The sequence below is a fragment of the Pyrus communis genome, chromosome 5 (genome assembly GCF_963583255.1).
Source record: "Pyrus communis chromosome 5, drPyrComm1.1, whole genome shotgun sequence".
In the NCBI taxonomy this organism is placed as follows: domain Eukaryota; kingdom Viridiplantae; phylum Streptophyta; class Magnoliopsida; order Rosales; family Rosaceae; genus Pyrus; species Pyrus communis.
Window position 1 is genome coordinate 23,978,527 of NC_084807.1, and position 10,810 is coordinate 23,989,336.

At 38.1% G+C, this 10,810-nt stretch overlaps 3 protein-coding genes across 4 annotated transcripts; 1 reads left to right on the forward strand and 2 right to left on the reverse strand.

Moving 5' to 3' along the window:
- Nucleotides 1-1,188: 1,188 nt before the first annotated feature.
- On the forward strand, nucleotides 1,189-4,342 carry LOC137733442 (probable sugar phosphate/phosphate translocator At3g11320). Its single transcript, XM_068472594.1, has 4 exons — nucleotides 1,189-2,047; nucleotides 2,582-2,685; nucleotides 2,796-3,024; nucleotides 3,818-4,342. Exons 1-4 carry the CDS (start codon nucleotides 1,607-1,609, stop codon nucleotides 3,965-3,967), a joined length of 924 nt encoding a protein of 307 aa, XP_068328695.1. The 5' UTR covers nucleotides 1,189-1,606; the 3' UTR covers nucleotides 3,968-4,342.
- A 431-nt stretch (nucleotides 4,343-4,773) lies between these two features.
- Nucleotides 4,774-5,504, reverse strand: LOC137734449 (proliferating cell nuclear antigen-like). Its single transcript, XM_068473713.1, has 3 exons — nucleotides 5,339-5,504; nucleotides 5,148-5,251; nucleotides 4,774-5,028 (listed from the first exon to the last, which is right to left on the reverse strand). Exons 1-3 carry the CDS (start codon nucleotides 5,502-5,504, stop codon nucleotides 4,774-4,776), a joined length of 525 nt encoding a protein of 174 aa, XP_068329814.1.
- A 1,096-nt stretch (nucleotides 5,505-6,600) lies between these two features.
- On the reverse strand, nucleotides 6,601-9,301 carry LOC137734070 (LIM domain-containing protein WLIM2b-like). Of its 2 annotated transcripts, none has more exons than XM_068473334.1 (6): nucleotides 9,001-9,301; nucleotides 8,417-8,617; nucleotides 7,853-7,952; nucleotides 7,734-7,768; nucleotides 7,537-7,626; nucleotides 6,601-7,046 (listed from the first exon to the last, which is right to left on the reverse strand). In XM_068473334.1, exons 2-6 carry the CDS (start codon nucleotides 8,549-8,551, stop codon nucleotides 6,807-6,809), a joined length of 600 nt encoding a protein of 199 aa, XP_068329435.1. In that variant the 5' UTR covers nucleotides 8,552-8,617; nucleotides 9,001-9,301; the 3' UTR covers nucleotides 6,601-6,806. The 2 variants fall into 2 exon arrangements, with proteins under 2 accessions (XP_068329435.1, XP_068329436.1); XM_068473335.1 differs by having other exon boundaries at nucleotides 9,137-9,299.
- Between the last annotated feature and the right edge of the window lie 1,509 nt (nucleotides 9,302-10,810).

The following is a 10,810-nucleotide window of genomic DNA, read 5'->3' on the forward strand; positions in this document are numbered from 1 at the left end:
CCCAGTTTTGCCTCTCACACAACCTTATTACTTTTTAACTATTAATCTTCTTTAATTTATTTAATCCGACGATCGAAAATAAAAAAAATATGTGCGAATAAAAATGAGCGCGTGGGTCGTGCTACCCAGAAAATAATAATGTTCTACTATTTAGTCGTTTGCATGGGGCACGATCCAATTTTCTAGTGCTTGCCAAAAAGATTCTCACGAGTCTTAATTTAGAAAAGATTATTAATTTAATACCCATTTGGACCGGCATTTTGATTTTGCGATGCGGCCTAATTACATAATCTTCCAATTTTGTATTCAACCAAACCAAAAGAAAAAGTGTCGGCCGTTGAGAATTTCTCCTTCTTGCGCGCCAGCTTTCTACGGCAGAATCTTCCAAGTCGTATATGTATTAATCCCGTATTTCCATAAAACTTTTTTTTCTTCAAAATAATAAAATTAACATATTTATATTGATTCTCAATTTTTTTTTCTTTTGGAGTTATAAATACCAAATATGAAATTGCTTTATTCACTGTTAAATAGCCCGTGGAGCATAGTAAACTTGTAAATGGATCGGATTTGATTTGGATCCGATTCAAATCCAATGCAAATTAATAGAAGATGAATGGCATAATTTGATAATCTGATTAAGATATGAATCCGTTATGTTGCAAGTCTAGACCCAAGCCAACTATTATTAATTTTTCAAATAATTAATTTTCATATAAGAAATGGAGGGTTTCACTTTCAAGCAAATAGGTTAAAGGCGTTGTATATGCACTCGAAGTCCTGTGTTCAATCCCTCTCTATTAATTTGATGTAAATTATTGTTTGTAAAATAAAAAACCTCACGTTCAAGGTAAAAATTTGGATTGGGTGAGTTATTACTGAAAAAGTTTATCTTTTTGAAATATATGTATACAAAATTGATTTTCTTTTTACCATCTCATAAAATGTGTAATTTCATGTCGAAATATTAAATATGATAAAATATATGTCTTTCGAATTCATTAATAAGATACTTAAATTTAAATCCATGCAATTATTTAAAAACTTAATATAGTAAAAGTCCACTTTCCTTACAGTTCACAGCAAAAGAAAAATAGAAAAAAATAAAAAACAAAATAAAAAAATCTAATTAAACTACTAATAAATAAGAGAGAAAAAGAAACGAAATGAAGACGCGTTCTACCTCTCTCTGCTTTAAAACGCTCTCTCTCTCTCTCTCTCTCTCCCTCCTCCCCTATTTGCAGAAGAGACACGTTCCGCGTCGGTCGTCCTCAAAACTCTGACCCAACGACGCAGCCTCTCTCTAGCATTCCAACGCAAGACCTCTCTCCCTCTCCCCATCTCCGTCGCCATCTAAAACCACCCCCTATTTTTCTTGCTGTTTTCGTTTTAAATTTTATCCAAAAATTCGCAGTCTTTTCGATGTACCTCGATTCTCAGATCCATGGGAGGCCGACCCATGTTTCTACATAACCCAATTCTTCGTTCTGCACCTGGGTTTTCACCAATGCCCCAGCCCTAGAAGATCCCACCCCCACCTGAAATCTAACGCCTACTGGGTTTTTTCCCCAAATATCCGCCGTCCGGTCGTGACCCACCTCAGAAGATGAAGGGGAAAAGCCGCTTGTTCACGATCGGGCTCGTTACCGCCTGGTACTCGTCCAACATTGGGGTTTTGCTGCTGAACAAGTACTTGCTAAGCAACTATGGCTTCAAATACCCGATCTTCCTCACCATGTGCCACATGACGGCTTGCTCTCTGCTCAGCTACATCGCAATTGCTTGGATGAAGATGGTTCCGATGCAGACTATTCGATCCCGGGTTCAATTCTTGAAGATCGCGGCGCTCAGCCTGGTGTTTTGTGTCTCCGTCGTGTTTGGGAACATTTCGCTGCGGTATTTGCCGGTGTCGTTTAACCAGGCTATTGGCGCCACCACACCGTTCTTCACTGCGGTTTTCGCCTACTTTATGACTCTCAAAAGGGAGGCTTGGCTCACGTATCTCACCCTCGTTCCTGTTGTTACAGGAGTCATCATTGCAAGTGGGGTATGACCTCTCTTCCTTTGCTGTTAAATTTTGTTTTGTTTAATGCAAATTCAACTGTTTATTGAGAATTACTGTGAATTCTGGAAATGCGATGGGATAGGAATCGAGCAACTTTACTTAGACAGGTCTGAATTGTGGCATATGGGTTGGGATGAATTGGTGGCATTTTTTGCCAATTTGGTTGTTTTTGTGTGTTATATAATTCCAGTTATCCCCTATAGTTCAATGGGAAGTAAAACCTGACAGTTGTGAGAAGATCTATGAAAACAAAACGGAAAGATAAATTTTTGAACCAGAGATTTTAGTAGGGTAGGACCTGAGATCTGATAAACTCCTGTTAAGCTGAGCTTAATACAAGAGTTTAGCTGAATTGGGGTGAATGAAAAGTACATTGGGTTTATGAAGGTGGGTGGCTTTTTCCAATTTACCTAGTTGATATAGCCGGTAAAGTTGTGAGATTGTGCAGACGTATGTGGAGCCTTCAACTTGATTTGAGCAATGCATCTCATAGTTTGTTCTTTTTACATGGCGCAGGGTGAACCAAGTTTCCATTTATTTGGTTTCTTAATATGCGTAGCAGCAACCGCTGCCAGGGCGCTTAAATCGGTGCTACAAGGGATTTTGCTTTCTTCTGAAGGGTAAGGAATCGTTATGTATTTGCTATTCTCTATTTTGTTGAAGCTGATGCCACTGGTTATCTTCTCTTTTTGGTTAAATGGGTACTTAATGGCTTGCCGTTATATTCCAGGGAGAAGCTGAATTCCATGAACCTCCTTCTGTATATGGCTCCGATAGCCGTTGTTTTCTTACTTCCGGCAACACTTATCATGGAAGAAAATGTTGTTGGTATAACACTAGCTCTTGCAAGAGACGATGTCAAGATCATATGGTACCTACTATTCAATTCGGCGCTGGCATATTTTGTAAATCTGACCAACTTTTTGGTCACAAAGCACACTAGTGCTCTGACTCTTCAGGTTTGTCTCCCTTCTTGATGTGGCATCTTAATAGTTGTCAATCAAAATGTATTTTAAATGCTGTCAACACTTGTTAGGTTCTAGCATGTAGAAGATTTCACGAATACCAGTTACGGTTTAGGGAGATACTGAAATTGCAGGAGTTCTGTCGTCAGGGTTTAAGTTGGTGAAAATTTAGTGGATTTTGTTGCTAATAGGATATGAATCATCCTAATATTATTGGGGTAGATGGCGCTTTACCGCAGCGGCAGAAAGCAATGGTGCCTATGCACCCTGGTGTGTGTTCAATCCCCACCGATCCCCCTCCCCCCAACGAGCAATTTAACCCACTATATCATTTGTCACAAAAAAAATCCTAATATTTTAGGGACTAGTTCTGTTTATAGGGTTGAGAAATAATGGTTCATTGGTGGCTATTGAAGGATAGAACCTGCTCGAATATAGCCATATTTTATAGCATGGCTGAATTTATAATCTAGGATCAAGATGCGTAAGATTGCAGGCACTAGTAGGAGAAGAGGTGGGCCATTAGTATGTTGGTCGAAGCTGCAAGAATATTATTTGTAGCTCTGCTGTTCGCATGTCTATGTTGGCTTATGCTTTTGTTTGATGCGTTGAAAAAATGAAATGGATCATGCTTAAATCCAATGTTTACCATATTTTTCTACATTACTTCATGGTTTCCTCCACCTTAATGTGAAAGGTTGAGTGGTATGTGCATTGTCATCATTATGTTTAACGTTTCTTTTCCTAGTCTTGTTGCAAGTAACTAAAGGAACCTTTGGTTATCCAGGTGCTAGGGAACGCTAAAGGAGCTGTAGCTGTTGTGGTCTCGATATTGATTTTTAGAAATCCAGTTTCTGTGACAGGGATGCTGGGTTACACTCTTACAGTCTTTGGAGTGATCCTATACAGTGAAGCCAAGAAACGAAGCAAATCATAGTTCCGGGAAAGCATCAAGTGAAACGTCCTACGTTTTATATTCTGTACTGCTAGAACAGCTTCGGCTGTCCTGGAGGCAAAGTTGGGGGGGTACATGCTAGCAGTTGGTGCCGGGATCTCGCCTCTACAAATTTTATTTTCCCCCCGGAAGCCTGAGTACGTGCGTGGCTTCCATTTGTATCAGCAAACAACGCAGGATAAGTTGAAACAGTAGGAAACTTAATAAGTGACTAGTATTATGGTCTTCTATTATTCCCAGATTTTGGGGTTACGGCAGAAATTCAATGTTTTTATCATTTTATTCTTTTCATTAAAAGGGTTGTAGTCTGTTATTAACATTTCTTATATTGAATCAATGAAAAACAAATCATTTACAGACTTGCATTTGAGATGCGGACTCGTTTGGCACGCCGTATAAAACACCGAATATACATAATCAGATGTTTGGTGTCCGTTTGTATTAAACAGTCACCAGATTAAATAATCCGACTCCACCTATTCTATACGGTAAACACCTGACTAGTTATTCTCTCCCAAACCACGGTATTGTTTAGTCAGGTAGAAGTCTCTCACTCTCTCCGTCCTCGTGCTAGCTCTCTCGTCTGAAATAGTCACTACATGTTTAACTTCCTATTTGCCAACTGGTTCCGAGGAAGCAAATCTCGGCCAACAACACGAAATATCGCCCGGAATGTCCGATATTTCAAAGGTTGCATGCTTATACATGTACTGCAAATGTTTGTAAAGCATAAGCAAAAATATGATGATGGTCCTAAAACATTTTTTTGATCAATGAGATGAGACTACTCAAACCTCCACTTCATTTTCACCTTCCGACCCTTGTAGGTTTCCGACATCTACGTGAGAAGCCAAGCGGAAGAACCCTACGTAACGCATCTCAGCAACTCTGTACTCGATCACAACCGGCAGATGGGAATTCGAAGACAGGTTGATTATCACTTGGCTCGTTGATGGGATGGCTGCGACGAGCGAAGTCATATTGCTCAGACTAATGGTCAGGCTAGCAGGTTCCTCCATGTCTATACTGGTAGCTTCTTCAGGCTGCATGTAACATATAATTGCAGCATGTTAACTGATGTAAAAATTCCCACGTCTAAACAAAAACTAACCATTTATCTGACATTTTTACGGAAGAAATCATATTTCTGAAGAAAAAGAACCTTGTCGACGGTGATGTTGTGCCTGCAAGTGATTTTAGCAGTCCCAGATTCACCTAGGGCGGAGAACTTGACAACTTCATTGCTCACAGACATCTCAAGTTCAACTGCATTTATTTATTTACCACATCACTGCGTCAGTAATTATTTTTTACAATTCTGTAAACATTTTGGTATGTGAAAAAGCATAATACCAGAATCACCGATGCTGCTAAGATCCTTGCAAATCTTAGCAAGCCTCGCCTGCGGCATCTTGACAGTGGCGTGGTACTCTTCTTCTGGAATCCCAAGAAATTCGCCTACAGTCTGCGTTAGCTTCATCTTGAAACGGGAATTCGTATCTCGCGTCTTGATCTTCATGACAGCAAATTTTGAACAAGAAATCAGCAAATTTTTAGAAGAACCAAGCCGAGTTGCAAGGAATGAATTTCAAGTGTCATCACCTCTGCTTTTCTGTAAAGAAATCAAGTCCAATTCTTTCACACAAACTAAACTAAGCCAATCTCCGACAACCAGCCCTGCCCGAAAACCGAGTTTGTATTACGATACCAGCAAATCCCAGAAGATAAGAAAAGAAACTGAAAGAAAATGCAGAATATATATAAGTTGAGGTTTCCATAGACATACCAATAAAATGCAATGCCCGAGTTGAAAGTAGTTGTTCTGCGCCGAAGAGATCAGAAATTTGTTACTGTTCTTGGACGGAAAAATCTTTAAGCCTGAATCTGAATGAATGCCTGTAATTTCTCTCTCTGAAATTTCTTGAATGCGGTTATTCTGTTTTTTTTTTTTCTTTCTTTCCCGCCAATTATAACCAACTTTTAACAAACTAGCTCTAACTGCTTCAACTGACTATTATCAACTTGGCTGCCCTCAAATAATAACTTGGTGTATGGAGTCATTAGTATAATCACCATTTTCGAGACTTGTTTTGAAAGTGCTTTTAAAATAACAAAAAATTATTCTGATAATGTTTCGCACAAAATAATTAAATGTGTTTATGGGTTGAAAAGAAGCACTTGAAATGCTTTATGGAAGACGCACTTGCTGTGTGCTTTATGGAAGATGCACTTGCTATGTGCTTTTAATAAAAATGTTTTTTCATGAATCACTTTCATTTTTTTTATTAAAAATTTCAATGTGCTTTGATCGCTTTGAGCATGAGTGTTTTTTAAAAAAACATTTCTAAACGAGCCCTTAATGTTATAAGACCATCACAATTTCTTTGTTTGCCGGGGGCCGCCCTTAATGTTATAAGACCATCACAATTTCTTTGTTTGCCGGGGGCCGCCGGGGGGCGCGGGGGGGGGGGGGGGTGGTGTGGCGGGCGGTGTGGGGGTGGGGGGGGGGGGGGAGGAGGGGGAAGAGGTAACATAAGACGAAGATGATAGACTCTTCATATATTTGCAAAATGCCGATAAAAATGGTGACAACATGAACTTTACTGCGCACAAAGTCCCGAAGAAGGTCATTTTACTAACTGCCGGACCCAGAATCACATATATGAAGCAAAACACAACAATGTGCCCAAGATTGATGAGCCAAATACAAAAGAGAAGAACCAAGTTTTCTCACTCCGCCATGGAAAAGCGTGAGGTTGAAGAGGGATGCAACACTCTCAAACAAACGAAAGCCATGTAATCGAACATTTAAATACGGAATTTATGCTTCTGGAATGGAGGCTACTGTTGCTGCTGCCGCTGCTGCTGCAGCTGCTGTGCGCTTGATTGATGCAGACTTAATAAGATGGTTGTAGCTCCCCTTCTCCTTGAAAAGCTGGGAGAAATGGTGCTTGCAGTATAAAATGCCCTCCAGGGCGGCGTAGTTTGAGGGAGTAATAGGACAGCCGCCGTGAGAACACTTGAAACACGACTTGTGGTAGGCCTGGCTCTCCACTGTCACCTGCAAAATTTTGGTTCAATAAACTCGAATTTGTTTCGTGGGATTTTTTATTTTTGTTTCTCAAATTTGGGGTGAATGGAGTTTGGAAAGACTATAATGCGAGCAGACATGATTTACACAACTGTCCAATTTTCGCATTGGAGATCGACTTCTAAAATGGAATACTACTCCAGGGCATACTGAACATCTAGCCAAAGTACAAGCACGTGATACCCCTGATTCATATCTTTGTGCATTATACGAAAAATGTTCCTTTTCTGAAAACAACTATTGCAGAGGAACTCATTTGTTTCTATAGCGGTCATGTGAAATTCATGTAACCTCGAACACCTCTGGTTATAATTAGGAAATTACAGAACATGTGCTCAACTTATATCAATGCAACGAAGTGCCAGTTCCAGCCAATTCTCTTTTGTTTGGAACAAAAAAGGGGGAAAAGAGAATAGTCGAAAGAAAAATTATCAAGAAACGACATATCTTGGGATCCTACCTTCTCCAATGGGTAAGCTGTTTTACCACAAGTAGCACATTTGTCTTGTGTTCCAGAAAACATGCTAGCAGCTTTGCTAGGTGATCTAGTCTGAACCAAACACAAACATTTGAGAATCAGTGTTAACGCGACCTGATAGTAAGAGTAATTTGTTCACTCAAAAACTGAGTTTATAACAGCGATGTAAAGAAGTTTACCAGCTCTGGAGTTAATTTCTCAGCTGACTTTGCAGCTGTTGCAAATTAAATTTACAGAAGATTAAAACAGTAACAATAAAAACAAAAATGGTTTCACCAGGAAAAAGAGAAAGACATACGCGACTGAAAGTTCTTGTTGAAATTGCCAGTCTCCTTGAACAGTTGCTCAAAGTGAGGCTTACAGTACAGGACACCTTCCATTGAGGAAAAATTGCTCAGCTGGAAAGATATATATCACAATAGCCTTAGAAACAAGAAGAAACTTCCATAAACAACTCCATAAGTTACATATCTTAGTTGAACAGAATTCAGGTCAATGGTATGAACAAATCTCACATTCGTGTTCTCTTTCAAACATATGCATTCACACGCCGATAATATCACAAATTAGATATTCTATTAAGGTTGCAAGTATCAGCGAGCAAAAATGTGCGTTCCTCCCCAGAGTTTCGATTATTAACCAATATCCTATGTCATTACACCCATTGGCATGATACTAACAATCCTCACAGAAATCAGAAATCCTTATCTAATTTGGTCTCAAGTATCGATAAAGCAGTAATCTTCATAATTTGCTATGAATCAAACAAAAATGCAGCATCTAAGTTCCACGCGCACACAAAACGGATCGAAAATCGACAACGAAGCACGAAATGAGGCAGAATTGAAGGTTGGCTGAGTACCTTCAAAGTCCCTTTGCAGTGGGTGCATTTGAAGCAAGACTTGTGGTAGGAAATCCCATCAGCAGAAAGCTCCTCCACTGGGTAAACTGTCTTTTCACAAGCCTTGCATTTCTGCTGGGTGCCAATGAAAGACATAATTCTTTCTCCTTCTAGATCTGATTCTTCTCTCCTAACCCAGACCACCACCTCTTAAGCTTCCACCTGCAGGAACAATTAAACAGAAAGAAATGGCAATCAAAATTTTTGTTTGGTTCCCGAGAAAGTAGAAGAAAGAAAATGTAAAAGCACAGTGATTCATTGACCCAGATAAGGTAAAACAGTAAAGTTACAGAATTTGGCAACTTTATCAACAAATCCACAGAAAACCCACAATCCCAAATCTTTTTTCCAACTTTCCCAGAAACCGATCTAAATGTTTCAGAACATAAGCAGCTAAATTGCAAAAAATTACACATTTTTTCTTAAGATTTTTTCTCTGATCCAACCTTCAAAGCACACAAATGCAAGAACAAATGAATGGAGATCTGGCAGCAGAGATTATAAATTGAAGTCAATAAACATTCTTCAGAGTCAGAAAAGCGTACCCTTAAAAGCTTTAAGGCTGACTGAGTGAAGCTAAAAAATCTCGACAAATAAAAAGGGTAGAATAAAAAAGAAAAGATTTTGAAAAATGGAAAGATCGAAAAAAAGTGAGGAGCGCAAATGGGTCCTTTTCCGTACAGAAGGAATGAGATGGCGGACGGTGAATGGCGAAGGCTTTTTGCAGGGAGCGGATGCGGCGTAGTGGAGGAAGACGACGACGATGAAATTACAGAGATTAGAGCGTGAGAGAGACCCCTCCAAATCCGATGGGAGAGATTTTAAAGGCGTTATAAAATATAAATAAAAAGGAATAAAAATATCCGCGCTGGAAACAATTTGGTTCCACCTTGTATCGTCCAACGACTCTATTTTACGCGGCTTTTCTCGCGCTACGTTACAACATCAAAAGTGGTTTACAATAACTAAAAGCAGTGCTAGTTACATATGATAAGCACTTTTGCCTCGTAGCAGTGCTTTTTTTTTGGAACCACTCGGGTCATTGGGAAACACGAAAATGGATTATATCCGGATTTTTTCCATTTGAACCTTCTAACCAACAAATCTAGACTCTTGAAATTTGATTCAACGGTTAAAATTATTATAACTTTTAATGAGCCTCTTATTTTTAACCGTTAGATTAAATTTCAAGACTCTGAATTTGTTGATTAAGAGACTCAGGTGGAAGGGATCCGGAGATGATCTCTTTCCGGAAAGCACTTGGATTTTTTTTATAAAAACACTTCTTAAAAGGTTAGTCTTTTTTATATTTTAAGTAATTAGAGGATAATTAAATGCATAATATGTGTTTTATCAAATTAAATGCATATAATCGAAGGTTGTGGTTGCACCAAATCATTAGCTGCTGTCTACATTTCTAAATTTAAAATTCGTTTGGAAATATGGTATAATAATTATTGTGATTTTGTGATTGGGTGGATGCTTCTTTTTTTTTTTTTTTTTTTTTTTTAAATTTATTTATATTTAATTTTGTTCCCAACCAAAACAGAAGATAAACAAACCAACAAATTTGTGAGGAAAAAATGGCTCGACTAGTAGAAGACAAATTGGTTACCAACAAATAAAATAAAACAGACTTACAGCATTTTTTGGGTGTCAAAGGTAACGAATTTTCTAACCTTTATCTATTGCTAGGATTTTAATATTATCCAATTACGTGAACTCACCCTAGGATCAATGTACTTTGCCTCTAATAAGAGTTGCTTATATTTATTCAGAGTTAAATTAATTTGTAGCTCGAGTGATTTTGAACATTTAATTTTATATTCAACGTAACAAGGTTCTCGATCAATATTACTTGTATTACAAAAAATTATTTGGCCCTTGATCAATATCGCTTATATACAAACATTTACTCTCTTCAATTTCTTGGCTAACTCAATAGGCTCGGGTTGACATTATGAAAACTCATTTTCACTCAATGAAATAGGCAAACCAACTCACCCATATCATTCTAAGGAGGGTCAGTTTGGTTGGATGGGTTCTATGGGTTGAGTTTATTTACTTTCTTTCTTATTCCTAAAGTGAGTGTGAGTGACAAATAATCTAAAATACATATCATTTTAGGCTTAAATTATGTTAATTTGGTGTTGCAGAATCCCTATTTGTTAATATTCAAATTTCAATTTTTTAACTAAAGTATAAATAAACAAGTGCGTCTAATATCTATTTGAATTTTATGCATATGTCTATATAATGTATGTTTAAAAAATGTTGATATTTAGGTGAGTCAATTTCAATCAGGTTAATAATACTTTAACCTAACTCAGCTCATCTATTAAATGAGCAGTCGAG

Excerpts from the sequence above, each read along its gene's own strand:
- LOC137733442 (XM_068472594.1), top strand. The coding sequence starts at position 1,607 with ATGAAGGGGAAAAGCCGCTTGTTCACGATCGGGCTCGTTACCGCCTGG. Across the intron at positions 2,048-2,581 it reads GAGTCATCATTGCAAGTGGG|GGTGAACCAAGTTTCCATTT; the intron begins GTATGACCTCTC and ends TACATGGCGCAG. Across the intron at positions 3,025-3,817 it reads CTAGTGCTCTGACTCTTCAG|GTGCTAGGGAACGCTAAAGG; the intron begins GTTTGTCTCCCT and ends TTGGTTATCCAG.
- LOC137734449 (XM_068473713.1), bottom strand. The coding sequence starts at position 5,504 with ATGAAGATCAAGACGCGAGATACGAATTCCCGTTTCAAGATGAAGCTA. Across the intron at positions 5,252-5,338 it reads TAGCAGCATCGGTGATTCTG|TTGAACTTGAGATGTCTGTG; the intron begins GTATTATGCTTT and ends AAATAAATGCAG. Across the intron at positions 5,029-5,147 it reads ACAACATCACCGTCGACAAG|CCTGAAGAAGCTACCAGTAT; the intron begins GTTCTTTTTCTT and ends TGTTACATGCAG.
- LOC137734070 (XM_068473334.1), bottom strand. The coding sequence starts at position 8,551 with ATGTCTTTCATTGGCACCCAGCAGAAATGCAAGGCTTGTGAAAAGACA. Across the intron at positions 7,953-8,416 it reads ACTGCAAAGGGACTTTGAAG|CTGAGCAATTTTTCCTCAAT; the intron begins GTACTCAGCCAA and ends ATATCTTTCCAG. Across the intron at positions 7,769-7,852 it reads CAACAAGAACTTTCAGTCGC|CTGCAAAGTCAGCTGAGAAA; the intron begins GTATGTCTTTCT and ends AATTTGCAACAG.